Source organism: Bactrocera dorsalis, chromosome 4 (assembly GCF_023373825.1).
Source record: "Bactrocera dorsalis isolate Fly_Bdor chromosome 4, ASM2337382v1, whole genome shotgun sequence".
Lineage (NCBI taxonomy): Eukaryota > Metazoa > Arthropoda > Insecta > Diptera > Tephritidae > Bactrocera > Bactrocera dorsalis.
In genome coordinates, this window is record NC_064306.1 from 28,791,071 (window position 1) to 28,816,727 (window position 25,657).

Consider the following 25,657-nt stretch of genomic DNA (forward strand, 5'->3'; position numbering starts at 1 on the left):
TGACGATATGTACAAAATGTACAAAAATATTTAATTTTGTTTGCAGCTTATTTTCATTTCATTTTGTTTTATTTTTTTTTATTATATTTATTTTTTTAAATATATATTATATGAAAAAAATAAATAATTTCAAGTTTAAAAACATTATTGACTGGTATTAATTTTTTATTTAATTAAATCCATATATTTTTTTAAATATTATTTTTTATTTTAATAAAAAAAAAAACAAAAAAATACATAAAAGAAAGTGAAATATTTTAACTGATATTTAATTTTTTTTGTTTTAATTTTATTTTCCTTTTATTTTATTACAAATATTTTTTATTGTATCAAAAAATATTATTTTAAAGTTTAAATATATTTCAACTATTTTTTTAATTTTTTTATTATAATTTTTCTTTTATTTTGTTAGAAATATTTTTTCTGTATTTAAAAGTACTAATTTGAAATTAAATGTTTAATCGATATTTAGATTTTGTTTTATTTATTTTTTATATAAGCAAAATTTGTTAAATATTCATTTAAAAAACATTAATTTTCTATTAAAACAATAAATAATTTATTTGAATATCTAAATGAATTTATTTTGTTTTATTAATTATTATTTTTTTTTTCATGCATGTGTACAACCAAATGCGTATGTATATAAATGTATGAATATATGTAATTTTATTTTAATTTTTATAAAAAGGTGTGTAGTTATATGAAAAAAAAAATTATTTTAAGCTTATTTATTGCAAATATTTTTTATCGTATCAAAAAAAGTATTTAAAAGTTTAATTTTTTTCAACTACTTTTACAAATTTTTTATTATTTTTTTTTCTTTTATTTTATTACAAATATTTTTTTTTTGGTATTAAAAAATATTAATTTTAATTTTAAATATTTTTTAACTGGTAGTTAGCATTATTTTATTTAATTTTTTTTTATATTAGCAAAAGTTGTTTATTATGCCATAATAACAACATCAATTTTAAGTTAAATATTTTTTAAGTGTTTTTTAAATTTATTTAAATATTTGATATTAGCGAAAAGTTGTTGTTTTGAATCTTATTATATTTTTTAATATTAAGAATTCAATTATAATAAAATTCATATACAAAAAATTATTAAAATATTAAAGTATACGTATTATTAAATATAATAATTTTGATTTTTTTGTTCTTTTTTAATTTTGAAATAAGACAAACCCTCCTTTTGCATTTTTAAATTATTACCTGTTTTTTTTTCAAAATAAAAATAATATTTGTATACTATAAGCTTTTTAAGTACTAAAAATATAAGTTTTTTAAAAGAAAAATTATTAATGAAATATTTTAAAACTTTTCTCTTATTTTTATTTAATATAAAATATTATTTTGTTCTAAAAATATTAAATGTAATTATTAATGGAATATAATTAAGTTTTATGTGTTATTTTTATTTTATTATCATTTTTTTATTTAATATAAAATTTTATTCTTGTTTTTCAAATTAAAATGTTTTTTCATGCTATTAAATAATTAAAATTAATAATTATATACATACGAAATAAATTCAAATAATTTGCGGCATCAGTGTTTGGCGCAGAAAAAGATAAAAACATATTTTTATATTTTTTAAAATATTTTTAGTATTGAATACGTTTTTTAAATATTTTTTTGTTCCCATTTTATGGTTTTTCTGATATTTTTTCGCTTGTTTGTTTTGAAATTTTTTTTATTTTTGTTTTTGTGTTTCTATAAGATTTGAAAATTTTCGAAATCACTTCAACACTGTTATCCCTCCTCCAAAATTTTGGACCCCTATTTTTCTCAAATATATTTTCACAATTTTTTTACATATTTTTTTTATATTTTAGTTTTACAAACACTTTTTAGTTTCACTATAATATTTTTTCCAATATAATTATTTTTTAATAACATTATTTTCTAAAAGTATTTTTAACATTTTACTAATGTTATACATGTATTTGTTATTCCTTTTAGAATCAGTTCGCACTAAACACGAATTTTTACCACTTTCGAGATTTCAAACAGAAAAATAATATTTTCAAGGTTCTGTTTTTCAAGCAAAAAAAATTGTTTCAACATATTGTATTAAAAAAAAAAAATATGAAAAAAAAATTAAAATTTTTTTATTTTTTTGTTTTTTTTATATCATACTTCACACCACCGACTCCAATTAACACCAAAAAATTTGTTTAATAATTATATATTTTTTTAAATACACTTAATATTCCAACACCATCAACTTACGTTATTTAAAACATTTGCTTAGGGGCAAAATTAAAAATACACTTTCAAGACATCTGAAAGATTTAGCTTAATCAACGTTTGCTTCGCTTAAGTTCTAGTGCGTTCACTTAGAGAAAAAACTTAAGTAAAAGTTTCTTTCTATTTTACTATTTTTTTGTGTTTTCTTTGAACATTCGCCGCCGACGCGTTAGTGACTAGCGCGCTTGGTTCGTTACGATTATGAGTTGCGATTTTCGTCGAGTTTGCGTTGAGACTGACGCGTTGCGCGTCGTGCAATCAGCGTTTAAACTGAAACGAACGAAACAGCGCGCGGATCGGATCGTGTTGTTGGCTCGCAACTGCACCATCTTCGTATCGAGAGGCAACAACCACCAGACGAGCCAACCAGCGTTGGCGTGCAAATGTTGCTTATGGTCTACAGTAGTACATGGATAATAAGACTTTATTATGTCATGTGGTTTTCAGGCAGATATAAAACGCATATAATTTAATGTTATGGTCAAAAACTTAGCTTTATTATAGAGATAAAAGTACTTTTGGGCAAGTGCTGCTGGCGCGAATAAATTCCAGTCGAGTGGCTCAATTTTCGACTTCAACTGAGGCTGTATGTCAGCAAAAAGGCGTCGAATATTCTCCTCCAAGGCGTCAATTGTCTCGGATTTATCTAAGATAAGAAACTACATACAAACATGGTGCAGCGGTGTTGAATCGCGCAATCTTGGAGCCCAATCCCTAGACCAACACGTAAGATAATGGGCTTACCAGTTTCTTTAAAAAAATTGATTGTTTCGTTGGCTGTATGGCATGTTTCGTCGTCTTGTTGGTACCAAAGGTAGTCCACATCTAAATACTCCAATTCCGGAACGAGCAAGCCATTAATCATAGCTCTATAGCGTTCCTCATTGACTGTAGCACAATGGCCGTCTTCATTTTTGAAGAAACATAGACCAATACTTCTCTCTACCCATAGAGCACTTAAAAAGTGACTTTTTGAGGTTGTAACGGCTTCTTAACTATGGCTTGTGGATATCATGGACAAGTTTGTTTATTAATGTACCTATTCAATCAAAAGTGAGCTTCATCGTTGAATAAAATTTTCCTGAGAAAATCGGGACCGAGAGCCATTTCGTTTTGTGCCTGAACGTGAAGGCATTTGATGATCCTTCGGCTTAAATTCTTGTACGAATAGGATTGTGTAAGTCCGCAAGCTAAAATGTTTCCATAAAGTGTGCTCCGCTCCAAATGCTGCGCGCAATGGCGAATGTACTCATTTGGCTCTTCTTCCTACTCTGCTCCACAGCAGCGATAGCCTTTTTGAGAAATCGAACGCAGCGCTCGACAGGTCTCTCTAACCGAACCTTTGTTTTGGTAGTAAATTTGCACTTACTCTGTTAATTATAAAAAGGCAAACCAAACTGAGTATTATCAGCAGACAGGATAACTCGGAAAAAAGTACTGCCTCCAAGTCTTAAACTGTAGTTAACTGTTACTTTGTTGCTCTATTGGTAAACAAAGCAGTAGGATTTCTACTACTTATGTTCTGTTCTACTGATCTGTGTCGGCACTGTTAGCAAGGGGCGGATACACCAGAGCACACACTCCTTCATCGCCTTGATTAACTCGCAATTGGAAGAAAGTGTCAGGCTATCAGGCAAATAAATCCGATGAGCTTTACTAAACCTATTTGATTCGACTGGGTTAACTTAAGTGTTGTGTTGAGCAGGGAGAACATTCACCAACATATAGTTCATATATATTTTTTAATACAGAATTTAGGCTGCGGCATCATGTTTTACTTTTACATTTAAAGCTATAGTTGTGCCAGCTTGTATGTTTCTCCAAAAGATGTTATTGCTCGGATTTCAGTACAGCCCAAAATTCCGAAGCCCAAAAAATTTACAATTTAAAGGTAAACATTCTATTGTATACACGCTATAAAAATTTCTGTCAAAATTTGTCGGGTTTTGAGAGTAAGAGAGAAGGAACCTAATGTTTTCTTTTCAACTGTAAGTAAAATGTTTATTGAGAATTGTCGGAATTCTGGTAGCTTGAAAACTTCTTTCAAGCGGATTTCTAGTGGTGACGGTGAATCCAGAGACTCTTGCTTTCTGAGGCAATATTACCAGAAGAGATAATAAAGTACACATGTTTTTAATTTTACATAATTTTTTGTGAAATGACAGACTTCTAAGAGGATTTCCATTTTAACCGAAGTTTAAACCTTATATCACATTCTAATAAGGCTAAACTTCCTTATAACTCGTAATTATGTATGTGAGAATATTGTTCTATTGAAAAATTCGTAACAGAAGATACTCTTGCAGATTACTAAAATTATTTACTTCGAAAAAAATATATTGGAATTTAACCCTGATATCTTTGATCCCACTTATCGAATACTTACTGTATGCATACAATTTTAATGAATATGCCGAAGTCTTTGCTCGAGACAAATTAAGCGAATAGTGAAAATTCACTGCTGGCAATGCCGCGCACACAACATTAGTGGCTCATTAAATCGAATTTTTGTTCGATCGCAGCGGCGTGCTCTGAAATGAGCGAGAAGCAAATAAGAGAGTATAGTAGCCTAGTGGAAATGCACATTTTGATCAGAGAACTTACAACACGTTTTCTTTCACGTTCTCTGCTTTGTGAAGAGCATTTTTTCATGCTTACAATGCATTTATTTATTTGTTAAGTAAAGTAAACAGTTTTACTTTCAACTTTGGTAAAACATTTAAAGGCTTTGAAATTATTTACAATATTTGTTTGTTGGTCTTTGCAATTGTCTTTTAAATTTCGAACATTATTCGCTGTAGTTTAATTCGTGTAGAGTATTAAAAACGAATTTTCGTCTTCAACACTTTTCAAGTCTGGAAAAAGGTATTCAAGCAAAGACATATTTTCGCTACTGTAGGAGTTCATTAGTGCTTTAAAATTAAATTTTTATTATTTAGCACAACGAAAATGCAATCAAAATTTGCAGAAGACATTTCCGCTGAATAATTCCGATCATTTCCTTTTTGGTTTGACCGAATGACGCATGTGATATAGATATTACATTTACTTACATAATGGTGTTGTTGCATAAATCAAGGGGCAGTTCGTTAAATTTGCCGAGAATATATGTCCTCTCTATTTTTCGATATTGTTTCGTGCAATGGAACCATAGCATACTCGCAGGCGCAATTCCATTTTATGCCCGTAATGAAGATTCTGTTCCTCTGTTCTCTTCTGTAACCTGAAACAGGGTATATTAAGTTTTTTTTTTTTTTTTTATTCAAATTAAATTTACAATCCGTCCTTCAATGTTAAAATACAATACAAACAAGTAAATATGCTGTTAAGGTACTAACAAATTGTGAGTGTTACTATCATTAAGTGGACCCTCTCTGTTTAGTGACAGTATACATAAAAAATAAAAAATCCAAACTACATACATACTAATTTATCTAATTATTTGCTATTTTCATTATGTTAAAATAACCTATCATAAACACTATGTAGTTTGTGCTAAAGTTATGTATTTTACATTACGTGCATGGCGTGCTGGTTTACAAGTTCAATATGTCTTTTCTTTTACCTTGTTGTAGTGGGTGCCTGTATGTAATGCCACTGTTTAAAGTTTTCTAAGGATTGGGATGGATCTCTAACCTGATTTTTTGTATCTTTCACTAAACCTTTTTTATTTCATCTTTCACTTTGGCATATTTTTAAATCTCTTTGAATAGTAAGATTTGAAATATACCATGGAGCTTTGTAATTGACCTGAGAATTTTTGATTGGAGACGCGCTGTATTATTTCAATATTTTGAATTGCTTGCCGTGCCCCATATTTGTATCGTCGCATAAGTCCAAATAGGTTTTGATGATGTTTTATAAAGTAGCAGTTTATTTTCAAGAGAAAGAACAGATTTTTTACCCAGAAGCCAATAAAAAGACTTCTCAATTTTATATTAATTTGTTCTTTTTTCGCTTTTATATGATATTTCCAGGTAAGTCCTTCTATCTATGTGTAACCCCAGGTATTTCACATGATCACTAACAGGTAAATGGCTGTATTAAAAATTTTGATTGAAGGACAATCACCTTTTCTTAGGGCAAAACGTAACATGGACAGATTTATCTGAATTGACTTTAATGTTCCACATCTTATGAGCCAAGTTCTTCTAGTTGGAATAAGTAATTTGTAGTCCAGTATGTCAGAAGATTCTGAAGGCTCACTTATTATTGAAGTTAGGTGACTGCAGTGTCATCAGCGATATTGCTATCGTAACATCGTTGTTTTTTGGGATATCCGCTGTGAATATAGAATAAATAATTTGGCCCTAAAACACTTCCTGTGGTACGCCTAATTTTATTTATACATACTTGAGTACTCATTTCCAACCCTATCATAAAATTGTCTATCTTTTTAAATAAGATTTAATAAGAATAAGAATGGAAAAAAAAAAAAGGGAGCAGGTAAATTTTTCTTTAATTTGTAAAGCAGTCCGGGGTTGTCCAGACTTTATCGAATGGCTTGTTGCACATCAAGGAATACACCTGAACAATATTCTTTTTTTGCTCTAAAGCTGACCTTATTTTATTTAAACACTCTATGGCATTGAGTCAGATTAGTTCCGTGGTGTCTGCGAAACCCTGTACTGTTGGTCCGGAATTATATTAAATTTTTCCAATACCGGTAACAGGGTATATTAAGTGTTTACCAGAAGTTTGCTACACCCAGAAGAAGATGTCGGAGACTCTATAAAATGCATATGTATATAACTGACTAGCGTAATGAGCTGAGTCGAATTCGTTTGTCTGGCCCATTAGTTTTTGAGATACCGATCTGACATTTGTATAATACGTTTTGTACAAATGGCAGAAAAGCATCATAGAATCTGCGCTTTTGTCCACTATAACATATTATACATTATATCTTATAGTAGATCTATAAGATATAACTGCCTTACAAACTGATCGACTAAAACAAAGCCCTTTATGGCATACTTTTTTATTGGACAATTTAGATTATTGTCCAAGACAGCGCTACAATCTGCGAAAAAATGTTCTGATCGGACCACCATGGAATATAGCTGCCTTTCAAGCTGACCAATCAAAATCATAAACGTTTTTCGTTTGATGTGAACCGTTGGACACTTACCTTTTCAGATGTCGATAAACATATACATATATACATAGTTTTTATAAGAACACCTGTGTGCAGTCGAAAGTTAACATTTTAATACTCTCGCAACTTGTTGCCTCGGAGTATAGCGGTTGTTTGTATCACTTAAAACTAATCAAAATAGATGTAAAGTTATATATACGTATATAAATGATCGGGACAACAAGACGAGTCCAGTTACTGTCTGTCAGTTCGTCCGTCCGTCTGTAGTCCGTACAAGCGAGTAAAAACTAAGATATCTAGATAAAACTTTGTGTACGTATTCCTTGGCAGAGGGTTGGTACTGCAGATGGGGGGAATTGGTGAATTGCTACGTACACATGGGACCGTCAAGCACTAAATTAATATACGAAACTGTAATTTGGTATAGGGGATCACAGTAGCGAGTACGCTTCTGAGCTTAACATGTTGAGAAAGTGGACGTGGTTCCGCCCTCTAAAAGGTGAAATGCACATACATATCTACCAAATCGCTGAAGCCAACTCAACCAAACTTGCTGAGCGGAAGTTTTTCTAGTACTTCTTCATATACATATGTAATCTAGAAATCGGTTATATAAAACGGTGATCAGATAGTAGCCTCGCCCACTCTCCAAATAACCAGTACGTTGGAAACTACTAAACGTGTGATAACTTACTGAATATATGAACCAGAAGCATTAAGTTTCACAATCAATATATTAGAGATAAACTTTATAGGAGCAGGGTGGGCCCATACTCCTGTAACTCGCACGATTCGAAAATGTGTTCTATTCGAAATTTCCGGTATCTAATTTTATAATTATGCGAAAGTGGTAATACCCTGAATAAATACGTACAAAGTTCGTTTGTGCTTTCTACAACTCAAAGCTATCGAATATTTTTATCCGAAAATTGGCTTGAAAATCCGAAAATCGAGTTAAGAGAATATCAAAATCCGAATTCGAGGAGTAATTTTTTTTTTTCGAATCGAGTTACAGAATATGCCCCCAGGTGTAAAAATTGTGAGTGGTACCATCTACTTTTAGGTGAAATCCTATAGCTCAGGAACTACTTCACTAATTTCAATGGTTATCCAGACATTCCTACCATGCATTATGTAACTGGGCGAGGACAGATGACAACCACGCCAACGGTTTTTTCAGTCCTCGAAACTGTTTTCATAAACGCTGTGATGGCCTTCAGCTCCTTCAGCGAATTTTGTTTTATTTCTTGATCAACCGAAAACGGGTTCCTTTCCGATAATTTGCGGCAGTTATAATGCTCTCCATGAATGTGGAATCGGAATTCGCACGATCAAGTATGTTCAAACTGGTCTCGTTTACGCTACTCTTTTTGAAATAAATTCAGCTTTATCGGGACGAGTCGAGTAAGAACGCTTTTCATACCCAAAATATTTACCAAAATCATTCGAACGGACTCGCAAGAGATGTCGAACGCTTTTGCCATCTCTCTAACACTCGCCTGATGATTTTCAAGCACTATATTTTTTACTTTTATAATATTTTTATCAGTTGGAGGGGTCAAAGGTCGTCCAGGACGAGGCAAATCTTCAGCGAACTCTCGATCAGAGAGCTGCATTGGGTATGTTCGAACCTGTTCGATCTCACCCTCATTAAAAATCGAGGCACGAGCGAGCACCATCACTCGGCAGCAATGGGCCGATTCGATCGAGTGGCACACCCGGCAGCTGCTTTCTGAGTGTTCGAGTCGAGTCTGTTTGATCATACTCTCTTCAAAACGATCACAAGCGAGTGTCCACACTTCGACACCGACACCCGCAGCTAACTCCGAAATGTGTTCAACTATTTGCCACGGATACTGACTCGGACAGAACACGGGTGTAGAAGAACATGTATCACATTTTTTCTGAGCAAAAATATGAGGAAATTTATTAATGTTGTATACACTGTTAACAGTCCATATTATTGAAAATACAGCATTTAAAACTATATGCATGCATGTATCAAGGAAATAGACGCATTTTAACATTAAAAAATATATTTGCAATAACCATCACATAAGACCAACAAGCTGCAACTGCCATTCGCGAATTTTGCAACCAATAAAATCTTCTTTTTTCGGGCCATTATTTTCAGTAAATATCATGTAATACCGTTACATATAACATTCTAACACTCACAAAGCAAATTAATCAACTGTACTGACGATTACACATAAACAAAAAATGCTTTGCAACACTCGAGCCTAAACTCCGACACATCGAATATATTGATCCCGCAAACCACCCGAACCCAAACAAACACGTATGAAAGACACTCGAGTGTTGTGATCAACACGTTTCGTCTGCGCACAGTCGCTAACAAGCAATCCTTCTGCTCGTTCAAAGAGAAAAGCAATACAGCCGGTTTTTCGGGTAAGTGTCCGAGAGCGTGCACGGAAATTGTGTAATCCGTTGCAGATCTCTGCTCTCGATCGTCTTTGAAGGCTTTGTTCCACTCGTAGGATTGTGTTTTTGATAACACTGAGTCACTGTAAGCCTTTTCCTACATTCGCAATGATTTCACACACGAAATTAGGTTAGAAATAACAAAATTTGAGAAAAATTCTTTGTTCGATATTTTTATGCATTGTAAAAATTGTACCGACTTAAACAGCTGCTGTAAACAAATGTGGATGAAAGTAAAGTTTCATAACTAAGCTATAATAAAGATATTAAAGTGAAATTTGGCACAAAGGATCGCATTAGGGAGGGGCATATTTAGACCTAATTTTTTTGAAAAAGTGGGCGTGGTCCACGCCCCCTACTAACTTTTTTGTACATATCTCGGGAAACTACTATAGCTAAGTCAACCAAACTCTATAGAGTTCCGTTTCCTTCAGGCATTTCCATATACAGTTCAAAAATGGAAGAAATCGGATAATAACCACGCCCCACCTCCCATACAAAGGTTATGTTGAAAAATCACTAAAAGTGCGCTAACCGACTAACAAACAACGTCAGAAACACCAAATTTTACGGAAGAAATGATAAAAGGAATAAGCTGCACCCAGGCTTTTCTTTAAAATTGAAAATGGGCGTGGCGTCGTCCACTTATGTACCAAAAACCATATCTCAGGAACTACTCAACCGATTTCAATGAAGTTCGGTATATAATATTTTCTTAACACCCTGATGACATGTACAAAATATTCGGTTCACAACCACGCCTTCTTCCAATATAACGCTATTTTGAATTCCATCTGATGCCTTCTCTGCTGTAATAATTATATACATAAGAACCAATGATGATGACTAGCGGTATAAAACTTTACACCAATAAACGGTATTTGAGCTGAGGTATCCCTTGTGGATAAAATTGTCGTGATCGGACTATAACTTTTCAAAGTCCCTGATATCGAACACGAAGAACCAGTGCCTACCTAACCTAATCCTAATTTTTTTTCAACCGAAAATATCGGTAAATCTCTCAGAATTTAATTCTAATTAATTTTTACAGCAAAATATGTAAATGACAGATAATGAAATCTCGATTATCACTTTTATCATGCAAGGAGATATAAACTGTTCGGTTACACCCGAAATTAGCCCTTCCTTACTTGTTAATACAAAGTTTTGTAACAGCTGAAAGTATTTCCCCACCTTTGAGCGTTTCAAACTGTTTTCTTACTTGTTCCACTGAAACAGTTAGCTTAATGGTAGAAATTTGTTATATAATATTTATTGAATATTTTTTTTACTTAGATTTAAATTACAATATCGCGACAATTTAGCACATACACATAACAGATATAAATGTCAGAGTTAAAACTAATATATTAATATAATTTTATACCAGCAACAAAAAATTATCCAAACCGAAAGATACAAAAAAAATATATGTGTAGTAAATGTAAATAAACATAAAAAATTTAAATGCGTTAACAAAAAAACATTATACATTTTACTCTAGCAGCAATTAATGCAATAATAAATTTAATGTCGAAATATTAGTGGAACTATAGCTTTAGTGTCAAAAAACTGCTTAACTTAATTTTACGTCATAATTACAAGTTTTCTAAAAATTATTTGAATTAAAATTTATAAAAATTTCAATTTTTTACACAAAAAATGCAATATTTGATTAGTGTTTTTTTAGTATGAATTTTGTTGTGAATAGTTATGCTTTGTTTACGCCCGTTATTGCGTTATTTACAGCTGTCACTAGCGCATACAAATGTCAAACATTTTATAAACATACGATTTTGTGTTTAAAAATAATATATTTTGCACAAAAATTATTATTTTTTTTAATTTTTTTTTTTAATTATTGATTAATAAATTAACTTAACTTAGCTTGCTTTCCGTTGCTGGGAGTAAAATTTAAAATCATTAAATCTTGAGTTGTGGTGTATACGTTGCTGCAGCACGCTGCACTAAATACCGTTAATTTTTTTTAAATACATTTTGTGATTCTTTTACTTAAAAAATATTTTTTTATATAATAATTTAACTGTATTAGTAGAAACAAAATCATTTCTAACTAACAAAATGACATTGAGTGCAAAATTATGTTTTACTCGCACACATATACTTTTACATACATTGCTATAGTTGTTTTTGTTTGTGTAAATTTATATATGTATATAACTAGTCTAAAAAAAGCACTTTGAATTTTCACTCTAAGGCAACTCGGTGATTCGGATCCGTGTTAACAGCGCTCATGTCCGTCCTTAGCTGCTTGGAAGGCGCTCAAAGTAATCATGCAACATTTTGTTTTTGTTTTGTTTTTAATTAGCGCGCGTAACTTTACTATTTGCTATAAATAACTGTGATATTTTCATTAATGTTCAGCCGCTGCAAAGAGAAACCAGAGTTTTAGAAAAATTTTCAGAACAATATTTTTTTTTTATATTTTCAACAAAGAATGTTTGGAAGGGGTGATAAAGCATTTTCAAGCATAAAAAATTTATTTAGTAATAGAAAAATAATACAATTAATTCCTCATATTTGTTAAGGAAAATTTCGGTTTGCATTTTCAAGCTAAGATTAATGAGCGATGAATTTGTCTGTCACCTTCTACCCTTTAAACACAACTATTTGTCATAAAAGTATAAAAAATAATAAATTAATTAAAAATACACCACATAACGGTAATTTGGGGTAAAAATTGTAATTAAATTGCTTACTTGTCCTGGCAATGACATGCGAACTGCCAAACGGTTGGTATTACATCACGCTTCGCCAACCTTTCTTTCTTTCACTCGCGCTCTTTACAAAAAGTCATTCATATTGATGTAATTTTTAAAACTGAAGAAGAGCATAACAATCAACATAACGGTGTTGCATTGAATAAAAAATATTAGTAAACAAGAAAAATTGGAAATTGCATTCAAAACGTTCAAATAAAGAGGACAGTCACAGGGAAATACGAAAGGCGAACGAAAAATGTGAAACGGGTGCACATGAGAAACACAGTTACACAGTAGAGTAGTGGATTTCGATAAGTTGCCCAAATTGACTTTTGAAATGACACAGATAAAGGATAAGGTACAGTTAGTTGCACAACACAGTGGGAAATTAAGGAAATGTAAAAATATGTTAGCATGTAGAACACTTTCCTATGAAAATAATGTTTGAAAATCTTATAAATTTTATGCTATTTGAGTAGATGAGTTTCGTTTTCCTAAGAGTTGTTTGAAACACCATAAAAAAGGGTTAAATGAAATGAGGGAGTCCATTGAGATGTCGTTGGTATGATGCTTAAATGAGCTGGATAATATGATATGTGGAATAACATTCAGGAGCAGCGTATGGTTGATATATGTAAAACCTAGCAGCCAAAGGCTATAACCGCGAGAACGGTATCTACGCTAGTAAAGAAGAAGCGAGAGTTCTGTGATGCTATTTCTTTGACATACATTATGTAGAGCTTAGAATGAAAAAGATTAATAATTAAGAAAATAGAAAAATTCAAAATTCTGTTTTTTAATATAACGGAATATTAACCCAAACAATATTAGATTATATTATTGAAATGAAACGACAATGCCAATGTATGTATTTGGTGCTTTGGTATTCTAAGGTTGTACCTTCCCGGAAGTAGCTTGGTGTATGCATTCCTGCTGCCTGCTGCCGATTTCTTTATAGTTTGGGGCCACACAGCAATGTACGGTTCTGGCTCCATCATTCTGGAGGCTGCAGCAGAACGGCCAGCTCATGCCGGCTACCTTTTTATGCGCCGGCACCCAAATCAGGCGAACGCGGATGCAACCTGATAGGCGGTTCAGCCTTTCTATACAATCCTCCACTAAAAGCGATTTGACCTTATAAGCTGAGATCGCTTTTAGTGCCGCTTGACTACCGCTAAGTATAGCGATACGCTGGTAGCAATGAAATTTTAATGAGTCTAATGTGTTAGGGGTCTCAAGCTCGGAAAAGATCTTCGCTTTGGAAAATGGATAACGGTTGTTTTTGAAATATTGATATTTAACCCTACCATATTGCAAAATCCATTTTTGAACTATGTCGCAGAGAGTGTTCTCAAATTTAAAACGAATTCTAAAGTTCCGCCTTGAGTTGGTACAGAGCAGTATTAATGGATCTGCCTGGTCTGTACGCGCGCTAGTGTCCACAATCTTTTCCATCCCTTTTCTCATGAAGGAAGTAACACTAATTGGACTAAACGATTTGGCCAGTGTGTAGTTCTTCCTTCCTATCTTGGGGAAGAAAATGAAAATTTGCAATTAAGAACTATTTGGAAAACAGCGGCTTAGAGGTTTTGCCTCACCTGTCTTTTAGATTAGAAAGATGGGAAAAATTTGCGGTTTTAGACGAGCAATACTTTGAATAATGCTATTGTAGAGAACCGATTGATTTAATAAAGTAGAAGTGTACATACATATGTACATATGTATATTTACAAGAAGAAATTTTCGCTAGAATTTTTTATAATAGATGGATGAAAATTTTTAGTCATTATTGAAACTTTTTTGATATGGTTGCCGAATGTTCGAAAGTAAGTGTTAAATGACCAATCATATATACCTAAATAAGGAGTATTAAGAACGTTATTGTACAATAATTGAGTAGGTCTCGTGAGGTAACTACAGGTCTTTTAATGCAAGCAAGAAATATTATAATAATTTCCACAAGTTTATTCACAGAACAAAGGAAAATGTTTAAACATGTAAATATGCTTCTTATGAATTAAAATTATCAATGTTTCAATGACGATGACAAATGCACTGACGAAATAGATATAGCATATATTTTGTTAAGTGAATTTTTTAGTTTTATTTAAGCATGTAACTCAAGAAGTGATGAGAGCAAGCATATTTTTCAACCATTGTGTAATCGAAAAATATCATTATTTATTATATATTATAAATAGTTTATATATATGTATGGATATTTGCAAATACTTTTAATATTAGCTGTCTACGATTCGAAAAACATTGGAGAGTAGCGAATCGAACAAACTATATCAGATGTTCAAAAATCAGGATGGCACTTGCGGTGCAACCCCACGCTAACACGTCGTTTTATCGGGCCCACGGTAGTCGGGTCTACGAAACCGGAACGGACCCATATTTTTTTTCCGGTCAAGGACTGCCAACTTGACAAAATTTCTGTCGCTACAACAACAACATGTGCTGCGGTTCTTGTCTGCTGGAGAAATTCTCTCAGGGGCTAAGGAAGTTTTGAAAGCCCTTAGTTTTGTTTTCTATAAAAAATTATAAATTATTTCAACACCTTAATTTTTCTAATCCTAAAAATTTTAAAAATATGTTTAAATTATTTAAATTCAAATTAATTTATAAAAAATATGAAATATTTAAATTTATAAATATTTTTACTTTTTTTGTTTAATTTTTAAAATTATTATTAAAAATTGTATCGTGTAATTTCTTTTCTCTTTCTGTCTAGTTATTTGATTTGATTCGAAGCTTGTATTTTCATTAGCGTGTGTGGGTGCATTTAAAAATAAATTTGGTGTTTAGTAGTGGATTGTAATAATATGGAAGTATGAAGTATTAGTCAAAGATAAAGAGTGAATGCAGTAAAAGTGTTAGAATAAAAGAAGGATATATTCACAGCACAAAAGCTCTAAAAGTCAACAACAGTTACTTTTCCTAGTTTGCAACTTGAGTTTGACTTGTGTTTACCTCTTTGCCGATGTCGTTCGTGAGTAGGGATTCTGCAATATTTTGGGGTGTGTCTCCATCACGCGCAACAACAAATTATCCAGGTAATCCTCCAGTTCTTTGACACGTTGACGCTGCAGCAACGCTTCATTCTCCATGCCATTTGCGATCAGCATGAGTTCCTACAATACATTTTCGAAAAATTAGTATGCAATGTGACATTTGGCGAAAATAATTTAGTTCAACCTCTCGTGATTTGCCCTCGTATTTTTTGGCCAGTGCGGCGGATATCTCCGAGCGACGTTCCGCGTGTGATGTGGACTTCTCATGTCCGATTATAATGCGTTCGTTGGCTTTTGGACTTGGCGTGGAGCGATTATCCTCGCTTTTCTCTGTAAGATATTAATATTTGTAATGGAAAACTTTCCAATTCACGAAAATAAAAACACAGTTAATATAAATAATGATGAAAAGTGCAAATTTAATGCAAATGTTTGATTTTTCTATATACACACAAAGCGTATATATGTATGTATGTATGTATTGCATGTAAGCGCTTGCTAAAACCAATTAAAACATATGCGTATTTAAATAGATAATATATATGAGTATGTGAGTGTGAGTGATGATGAATATTTGCGTTTATGTGTGGACAGCGCACAAATGAAATCCACTGGCGGATTTGCGTTTGATTTTCTTGATTACAAAAGCGTGCATTTAATTTTCACAAATATATACACTAAAACGAAACAAATCAGGTCAAAGCATTTCATGCCGACATTGCACAACATTAAAAGGTGTATGTGTATTGGTTGTTTTTGTTTTTTTGATAATCATGTCAGATTTAAAAGTCAGATTTATTAGTTAAGACATTAAACGAGCACACATAAAGCTTTATTTTCGAAGTGTGTATGTGTGTGTACGTTTTCACTTTCAATTGCAACAAATCCGCCAGCGTTAGCCGCCACAGCCAACAACAACAACAAACGTTCATCAACCACTGCACACCGTCCCTCTCAAACGCTCACCTCGCTTATTCAGATACTTGAATTTGCCCAAGCGCCTTTCGCGTTTCTCACTCACAATCTCACTGGGCGATTGCTCGGGCGTGCTACTGTAGGGACTTTGTTCGTCTTCGAGCGATGTCGATCGTTTGGCAAAGTTCAGAATGCGTTGATCTTCCTCGCGTCGCTTAGCTTCGCGTCGTTTCTCCTCTTCACGCTGCCGCATCTCCTCTTGTAAAGCCGCCTCTTCTTCACGCAAGCGCTGCTCATTTCTGCGTAGCTCCTCTTCGAGACGCGCATCTTCTGCGGCGCGTTTGCGCTCTTCGCGCTCAGCCGCTTCGCGACGGTTGCGTTCTACTTCGGCGGCAATTGTAGCCGCTTCAAGTTCGGCTTGGCGCTGGCGCTTAGTTTGTGCCTGAGCTGCGGCTGCGGCTTCGGCGTCTGCAGCAGCTTTGGCCGCTGCCGCTGCTTCAGCTTCAGCTGCAGCTTTAGCTTGCGCCTCAGCTTGGCGTTTGAGTTCGAGTTCTCGCTCTTCTTCAGCGCGTTTCAGTTCCGCTTCCCTTTCGCGGTTACGTGGCATGGCCTTTGGCACAGGCGGCACTTTGGATTCTGCCTGTATGAAGGATTGTGTGTGCCACTTCTTATCTGTATCCAAATCAAATAAGTGCGATTTATTGCGTTGCTCGAATTTGGCAAATGAAGCGTTGAGTTCATTGAAATCTTTTGTCTCTTCATCGGGCGAAAGTAGACTAATGTTTTGTGTAGCTGCCACGGGTTTAGGGTTTATAATAAGCTCTTGTGGCCTTTTAGCAACGACTTCCTTGACTTCAGTGTTAATCGGTTCAGGCATAATTTGCTTCTCTTCCTCTTCGGACTCTGAAGAAGATAAGGAAGAATCGCTCTCGGTATGCAGTTCTGAACTTTTCACATTAGAGAACCCATTTGCTGGTTTCACAATACTTTGTTCGTCTTTCTTCTCGACCACCTTATTTGCATCATCGTTTTCTGATGGTTTCTCTTCGGCCTCTTCATTGGGTGTTGGTAGGGGCACACGCGATTGCTCCCAAGAGCGTCGTTTCAAGGAATCGGTACTGCCAATCTGTAAGTTTTGTTTATATAATTTAGATTCCCATTCATCTAGGGTCGGTTCCTTCTGCTTCGGCGACGAGGCTATCATGTCGTTGAGTTGTTGTTGTGTGCGTGGTGGTTTCGAGGGCGGCGGCAGTGTTCGTGCACGGACGCTGAAGTCGTTTTCTAACTCCTCTAGTTCGGGATCTACGGCGAGATCCTCCTCCACCAAATCTCTTCTAGACAATGGCTTACCTCCAACTTTGTTCAGCAACGGTGAAGGATTACGTGGCGCGAAATTTTGTGTGGGCGGTTGTAAACTCGACCGTATATTCAACGAACTCGCTGAACTTTTGTGTGACAAGTTGTCAAAGACGAACTCATCTTCGTCCTCACTTATTACACCGGGATCAGCTTCACCAGCACGTTGCCCGTAACGACGACTTCCGCCATTCGAGCTGTTCGGCGTGCCAATGCTTGCAAATGAACCACTGAAATTGGATACATCATCGCCATCCTTGTTCTTCTTCTTGCTGCTCAAATGCATTTTCGAACCAATCGATTTGGCGAACTTCTTAATGCCCTTACGCTTCTCTATTGTGCCTATCGAGAGCAGGCTGCCACCCACGGAAGAGGCCAGTTGGCCAATGGAAGACTTATGTTTCTCCTTCTTGCTTAGATCGGTCAAGGAGCCGGATTTGACAATGAAGGATATGCGCGCTTCCAGCTCCCCGCGCTCTTTATTCTTTTTCTCCTTCCCGGGTTTACTCTCCAATTTCAACCATTTGGAACGCGGACGGTCGTACACATCCATTTCATTAAGTGGCAATGTGGCCTGGCCAAGAAACTCATCAATTCCGAGATTGTTGCGATGTAGGCAGGTCAGAACGAGTTCAGCACGGTTGCCTTGATCGGGAATTTTACTGTATGGAAAAGGATAAAGTCGTTACAATTTAAACTGTTATGGAATAGTAGGAGACATATGCATTCGGCATTATGTCGGAGTTTACTTACAGTTCGCATTCCTCATTCCAGCTGACGTTCATCTCTGCTTTCTCCTTGACAGACGTTTGATACTTCTCTTTGCCCAGCGATATTGTGACAAAGCAGTTGTTGGTGCCATTTTTGCCTTTTGTCAGCAGACCTTTTGCTCGTTGAACTAGATGAAGAGAGAGGGAAATGAAAATAAATAGATTTTTTTATCTGAAACTATGAGTTTGGTCATCATAAATAATATTATTAATAATAATAAATGAAAACTCTAATAGGTTTAATATACATATCATGGATGAAATCGAATGATAACCCCGCCCACTCCTCATATAACGGCACTGTTAAAAACTGCTACAAACGAGATAAATCAATCAGAGACATTAAATTTTACATCCGAGATGGTATGAAAGGGATTTATAGGAACCAAGGTAAAAATTGGACAAAGGACATGGCTCCGCCCACTTTTAGCTGAAATCGCCTATCTCAAGACCCACTCGACCGATTTCAACCAAATTCGGCATGTGGCATTCATATGAGTGAAATCGGACTACAATCACGCCTACTTCCCGTATAGCAAAATTTTAAATTTCATTTAATTCCTTTACTTTCCTGGGTACAAATAAAGAAGCAATTATTATATTACTCGTATAATGGGATAAAACTTTGCACGGACAATGACTTTGAATGTGATCAAAATTTGTCTCAATGCAACCAAAACTGTTCAAGACCCTGGGTTCCGAATATGTGGATCCCAGAGCCTGTAGTTGTCTTTTTACCGAAAATATCGGTCAGTTTGTGAGATATATGGTATAACTGAAATTTGGATAGTATATTTTCCTGATAATATTATGTCTGGGTGTCAAAAATGGATCGAATCGGGTCAATAATTTCCTTAGCCCTCATATACCTAATATTTGCCCTAGACCCGATGTAACGAAGGTAACTGAAGGTATTACCCCGGCCTTACATCATACTATATATAAATATCATATGTTCCAACGACCCCAGCAGTTTTTGTTGTGTGGAGATAAATAAGAACCTTTTCCAGTCAAAAAGGAAGAACGACTGGCGAGCTGTTGTAAACTCGGCTATAACCGCGTAAGCGGTGTCTACGTCAATAAGGAGGAACAGTAAACGAGAATCCAGTCATATGCTATTTGCTATACCAATGATTTGAACCGAACCAAAGGATCATGGATTTACTTACTTTCTTTTTATGTCAAACAAAATAAATTACAACCAAGTCTAAAAATACTCCACAGTATCCAAGCTTGCCTTCGGCCAAAGCACCCATCCTATATAGTACTGAACTGCCGCCTCCACAAAGATCAAAAAATCAGAAGCAGAAATTCCCCAAACTTAGCAAGCAAATTGAATAAGATTCCACAAATACGACAACTGATAAAGGATAAGATCTTTAAAGAAAACCTGAATCATTATGTATGAAAAACTCTCCTCAAAAAATTTCGTGAACATTGTCTAAGATTTTTCTAAAAATCATAAATCGGAAAATTACAAAGACATAATAAATGATGTGGTGGTTTCTCATCTGGATTTCTTTCCGGTAAATTTGGATGCTGTGAGTAACGAACAAGGCAAGAGGTACCATTAGGACATCTCCTTAATGGAGAAGCGCAATCAAGGGAAATGCAGCGCAGGAATACTAGCAGATTATTGTTGGATACTTAAAAAGGCAAATAGTCTGCATCCAACGTTAAATGTTAAGCTAGTTCTTTCTAACCACGTTTTTTTATATTAAGGAAAAAAGGATATTTTATGAAGACCTTTATCTCAACTTTGATCGGTCAGTTTGAATGACAGCTCTATGCAACAGTGGTGTGATCTAAACAATATATTCGAAAGTTGCAGCGTTGCTAAGCTGAGGGATTATTTCACGCATTCACAGACCGACGAAGCTGCAGATGCAGATCGTCATGCTGATCTTTTATAACGGGTGATCACAGTAGAGGTACTTTTTTTTTGACAGTTCACACTTAAGTCGTGTCAAGCTGTCATGTTATTTTTGTTTAATATTGTTTGGCATTTCATTTTGGAAAGACTTGCACAACGTTTACAAGCCGTTCAACTTTACTACGAAAATTCACGTTGAAAAGTTCCGACGTTTTCGAGCCGATTTTCATTCAGCGATGAGGCCCATATCTGGCTCAATGAGTATGCAGACAAGCAAAATTGCCGCATTTGCGACGTAGAGCAACGTGAAGAAATTAAAGATCTGCTATTTTATTCAGAAAAAGCAGCGGTTTGGTATGGTTTGTGAGCCGGCGCAATAATCGACGTATATTTTTTCAAAAATGTTGCCAAGGAAAATGTTACCGTCAATGTGCGACCGTTATCATCGCGCCATGATAACCGACTATTTGATGCCTGAAATTTACGCTCGTGATCTCGGCGACATTTGGTTTCAACAAGATGGCACCACTTCCCACACATCGCATCAATCAATGGATTCATTGAGAGAACACACCAAGATCGTATGATATCACACCGTTAGACTTTTTCCTGTGGGGATATGTAAAGTTGAAAGTCTATGCGGACAATTCCACCTCAATTCAGGTCTTGGAGTAAAACATCACGCATGTCATTCGCCAGTTACCAGTCGAAATGCTCGAACGAGTCGTCGAAAATTGAACTCAATGGATTGACCATCTGAGACTTAGCCGTGGCCAACATTTGAAAGAGATAATGTTCGAAATATAAATTCTAAGGAATGTTCTTTTGAAAGGAAATAAACATTCGCCATTGAATTTGAAATTTCTGTGTTTTTTCGTAAAAAAATTGATCACCCTTTATGTGTATACATGTACTGGGGTTATAAAAATATACAGATATAAATGACATACATAGATATGTTTGACCAAAACACTAGAAGCTACAAAGTTTATTTGATTTAAATCGACCTGGTTTCGCACATTGAACTTTACCAGAAATCTCTGAAAATAAGTGAGACTGCATCTCAATTAACCTCGACGCAATTATAACTACTATTGTGATTCGTCGGTCAAATTATCGATGCATATGTACATAGTTTTATAGTGAGATTTAATTATGAGAATCATTGTATGAATGTACAATACAAACAAATTGAGCAAGAGTTCTTGAAGAAACCACAAAATATAAGATAAAATACACTGCAAAAGCAATAACTGGAAACAAAACAGTAAAGCACAATAGCTGCGCGTTGCTGGCCGCTGATTCAGCCGCGTTATTGGAGGCGACTCAGCTGAAAATGGAGCGCTCCAACCAAATGGCACAAATAATGACCAATAAATATCGCGACATAATGAGGCAAACAAACAGAGCTAATGACTAATAACTGTGCGGAACGTTAGACAAAGCAAGCAACGAAACAGCAAGCCACCAGGCAGTTATAGTGCCAGTTAACCGTAATACATGAAAGAAAATATTTATACATACATACATATGTATGTGTGCACGCATTCTTTTTGTTTTTGCAATTATGCAAGGCGCACAGGTAATCTCTATATATTTATATATATTTAGTAAATAAGCAGCTTGCGAAAAAAGTGGGGGAAGGCAGGCAAAACGACGAAACCTAAAATGGTGCGTTGTCTGGTTGTTTTGGTTGTGGGCGGTGCAGACAAGCAGCAGCAACAGCGAAATTAACCACAGACACAAATACCAAACATTTTGTATGCCACAAAAGCAACAGGTGAGCACTGTGGCATTAATCGCACGAAAACACAACAACAACAGCAACACAAAAATGTTAACGAAAAGTAAATAATAAGAAAAAAATATAAAAAAAATGAGAAAAGAAAAATAAATAAAAAGTAAAAAAATGCGAAAAGTAAATAACAGAAAAGAGAAAAGCACACAATATAATTATCTATCCGCACCACAAATATGCGCGATCGCTAAAGTGGGTGAGTGGAAGGTGTTGCTGGTGCAAGGTGTGGGCGGTGAATGCGCAACGTGCAATTACTATCGCATTATCGGCATATTTGCGCGCAAGCAGCGTCTCCGAAAGCTCACATTTGAATGCGGCTCTCCCCTTTCCTCGCCTTTGCGTCAGCGCAGTCGACAAACGTTTGCATATTTTGCATTTTTTCACGAATTGCTTTCTTTTTGTTTTATTGTAATTTTTATTTATCTTTTATTTTTGTGCGCCTTTGCCGTTTGTTTATCTCACTAATTGCGATTAACTAACCGAAGTAGTTCAACCAAAATTGTAAGTTTAAACGGTATGTAAGCGTGTGTGGAGCCCACAAAGCACATAAAATTATGCAAAAAGCAGCGAGCCATGTGGTATAAATGGCGATGCCGATGACGCTAGCGATTTTGGCGAATTTGGTCATGGTTGCGAAAGTTTGGTTTTCCTCAAATAAATATATGCTGCATTTAGTTATATGGCTGGAAATGACTAAAAAAGAGTGAAGTATGCCAAAGCAACTAATTCGAGTTAGATTTAAAGAATTAAATTATTACAAAATGAAATACGTTTATGGAAAATAGTGGTATGCCCTTCTTGGGTTCGAATTCTTTACCGACCACCACAAAGTAAATTGATTTTTTTTTAATAAGAGGGACAACCTTTGCAGGCAGTAACAAACCGCCGCGTGTACGAGGGCTGTTTGATAAATAACCGACCTAACCATGATGCACGCGACTTTTTCAAATTTTTTTTTTTTTTCTACATAGTCTCCTTGTAACTCCACACACTTCTCCCAGCGATGCTCCCATCTCTGCAACCCTTCCAAATAGTACTTGGCGTCTTTGTCTGCAAAATACGAGTTCACGAAAGAGATTGCCTCCTCATTTGACGAAAATCTCTGGCCGCCGAGCGCAGTTTTAAGTTGAGGAAACAAAAAAAAAGTCGCTTGGTGCTAGATCCGGTGAATAAGGTGGATGGTCAAGCAGTTCGAACCGCAATTCGTGGATTTTCGCCATGGCGACTGTTGAGGTGTGAGATGGTGCGTTGTCTTGGTGGAACAAGACTTTCTTTTTTTGCAAATGTGGCCGATTTTTCGAAATTTCTTCCTTTAGCTTGTCCAATAATGATGCGTAGTATGCTCCTGTTATAGTTTTTCCTTTTTCAAGATAGTCGATAAAAATAATTCCATGGCTGTCCCAAAAAACACTCGCCATCACTTTCCCAGCCGAATACACAGCTTTAGGTTTTTTTGGGGCTGGTTCCCCCTTTTCAATCCACTGTTTAGATTGGTTTTTTGTTTCGGGCGTATAATGATGAATCCAAGTTTCGTCTACAGTTAACAATTGGCGCCAAAAACTGAGTCAACAAAGCGCTGGAAATGTTCATGCGCGCACGCTTGTGGTCTAGCGTAAGCAAACGCGGCACCCAACGCGCGGACAGCTTTCTCATGCCCAAATCTTGGTTTAATATGTGACAAACAGTTTCTTTTGACATCTTCATAATCTCAGCTATTTCCCTAACTTTAATCCGGCGGTCGTCTAGTACCAATTGATGAACTTTAGCGATGTTATCGTTAGTGGTTACAGTTTTTGGACGCCCAGGACGTTCATCATCTTCCAAGCTCCTGCGACCACGTTTAAATTCAGCTGCCCAAAATTTTACGGTGGTAAACGATGGTGCAGAGTCACCATACACAGAGTCCAACTCATCGTTGATTTGTGAAGGCGTATTGCCTTTCAAAAAGAAAAATTTAATTATACTTAGCTCGATATTCAATTTTTTCCATTTTGGGGAAATCACCGAAATAGACTAGATAAATTTCTGAAATTTTGGCGAGTAGCTATTATAATATGCACAATTTGAAGTAGAAACTTTTTTTTCAGATGTGCCGCTAGCTTCACGTTGAGGTCGGTTATTTATCGGACAGCCCTCGTAATTCTGTCAAGAAAGTCCTTTCATAAGGGTGTCCGCATAACAGGCGCTAAAACCGACCCAAGTGTAAATAGGAACATGTTGAACAAAATACAGCTTGAGCAAGAACTGAAGATTTTTGCTGCTCGACCTTCCAAAGAAGAGCCGACGTTTTCGAGCCAAATTTTGTTCGGCGATGAGGCCCTTTTCTGGCTTAATGACGAATGGCAACCTGATGAGATTCAAGTCCTGTCCTGGTTTGGTGTGGTTTGTCGGCCGCTAGAACCATCGGTACACATTTCTTCAAAATGATATTCGATGCCAAAAATTTAAGCACGTGATCTCAGCGACATTTGGTTTCAACAAGACGGCGCCACTTCACACACATCGCATCATTCAATGGATTTATTGAGGTAATACTGCGGTGAGCAAATAATTTCACCCTTCGGGGCGACCGATTGGTCATCAAGATCATGTAATATAAAACCGTTAGAATTTTTTCTGTGGGAATATGCAAAGTCTAGAGTATTTCGGACATTCGCGCTTCGATTCAGGTATTGGAGCAAAGCGTTATCAATCGAAATGCTGGTACGTGTCATCGAAAATTGGACTCAACGGATGAACCATCTGAGACGTAGCCACAGCCAACAGTTGAAAGGAATAGCCTTTTAAAAATAAATGCCAAATAATCTTTCGAATAATGATAAACATTCCCCTTTAAATTTGAAATTTCTGTGTTTTTTCATTAAAAAAGTAGAGAACCTCGATCACTCTTTCTGAATACATTATATGAAAACAAGAAAAGTTTTTAGTGCCGGCTGCATCGAAACTATAATACTCTTCACTGGTTCATTTCTTACAGGAACTATATGTATAAATAAATCTGAAAAAGTAACTGGCCCACAGATGTCATCCAACGAAAAAGGTTTTCAAAGCAGGTCAATCGAAAAGTCTCTTCCCTGACACATAGATGGCGCTACTCGAATTCACATGAATCAGGAATATTTAGGTATTAGAAAGATCTGTGCAAAGCGGGTGCCGCGTGAGCTCACTTTTAACCAAAAACAACGACGAGTTGAACCCGCTCAAAAGCGTGGATAAATACCGTCTATATTTTGGGATTAATTTTTATTAACTACTTTGAAAAAAGATTGATTTTCAACTCGATTATTATAAAGTATTATTGGAACGTTTGAAGGGCAAAAACGCCGAAAAACGGACTATGCACTGTTTCACAAATCAGTGAAAACGATGGCAAAAATCTGTGAATTGCGCTTCGAATTGCTTCCGCA

General features: G+C 35.3%; 2 protein-coding genes across 8 annotated transcripts in view; both read right to left on the reverse strand.

Annotated features, from left to right (window-relative positions):
• LOC105225011 (putative uncharacterized protein DDB_G0285119) overlaps positions 1-2,535 on the reverse strand; it is a 59,644-nt gene extending 57,109 nt beyond the window's left edge. The window contains exon 1 of the mRNA XM_049456577.1: positions 2,238-2,535. The gene's annotated coding sequence lies outside the window, so the exon portion shown is untranslated. The remainder of the gene's footprint in view (positions 1-2,237) is intronic.
• A 9,019-nt stretch (positions 2,536-11,554) lies between these two features.
• Positions 11,555-25,657, reverse strand: part of LOC105233528 (rab11 family-interacting protein 1) — a 41,085-nt gene continuing 26,982 nt past the window's right edge. For 3 of the 7 annotated variants that reach the window (XR_852882.4, XR_852881.4, XR_002184089.3), the window contains 6 exons: positions 18,563-18,707; positions 16,505-18,471; positions 15,723-15,868; positions 15,498-15,658; positions 12,519-12,639; positions 11,555-12,186 (listed from right to left, as the gene is read on the reverse strand). Coding sequence is in view for 3 of the 7 variants with exons in the window: in XM_029553512.2 (XP_029409372.2) it covers positions 12,180-12,186; positions 15,498-15,658; positions 15,723-15,868; positions 16,505-18,471; positions 18,563-18,707 (2,426 nt within the window). In the remaining 4 variants the exon portion in view is untranslated. The remainder of the gene's footprint in view (positions 12,187-12,518; positions 12,640-15,497; positions 15,659-15,722; positions 15,869-16,504; positions 18,472-18,562; positions 18,708-25,657) is intronic. The other 4 variants (XM_029553512.2, XM_019992926.3, XR_002184090.3 and 1 more) reach the window with 3 other exon arrangements.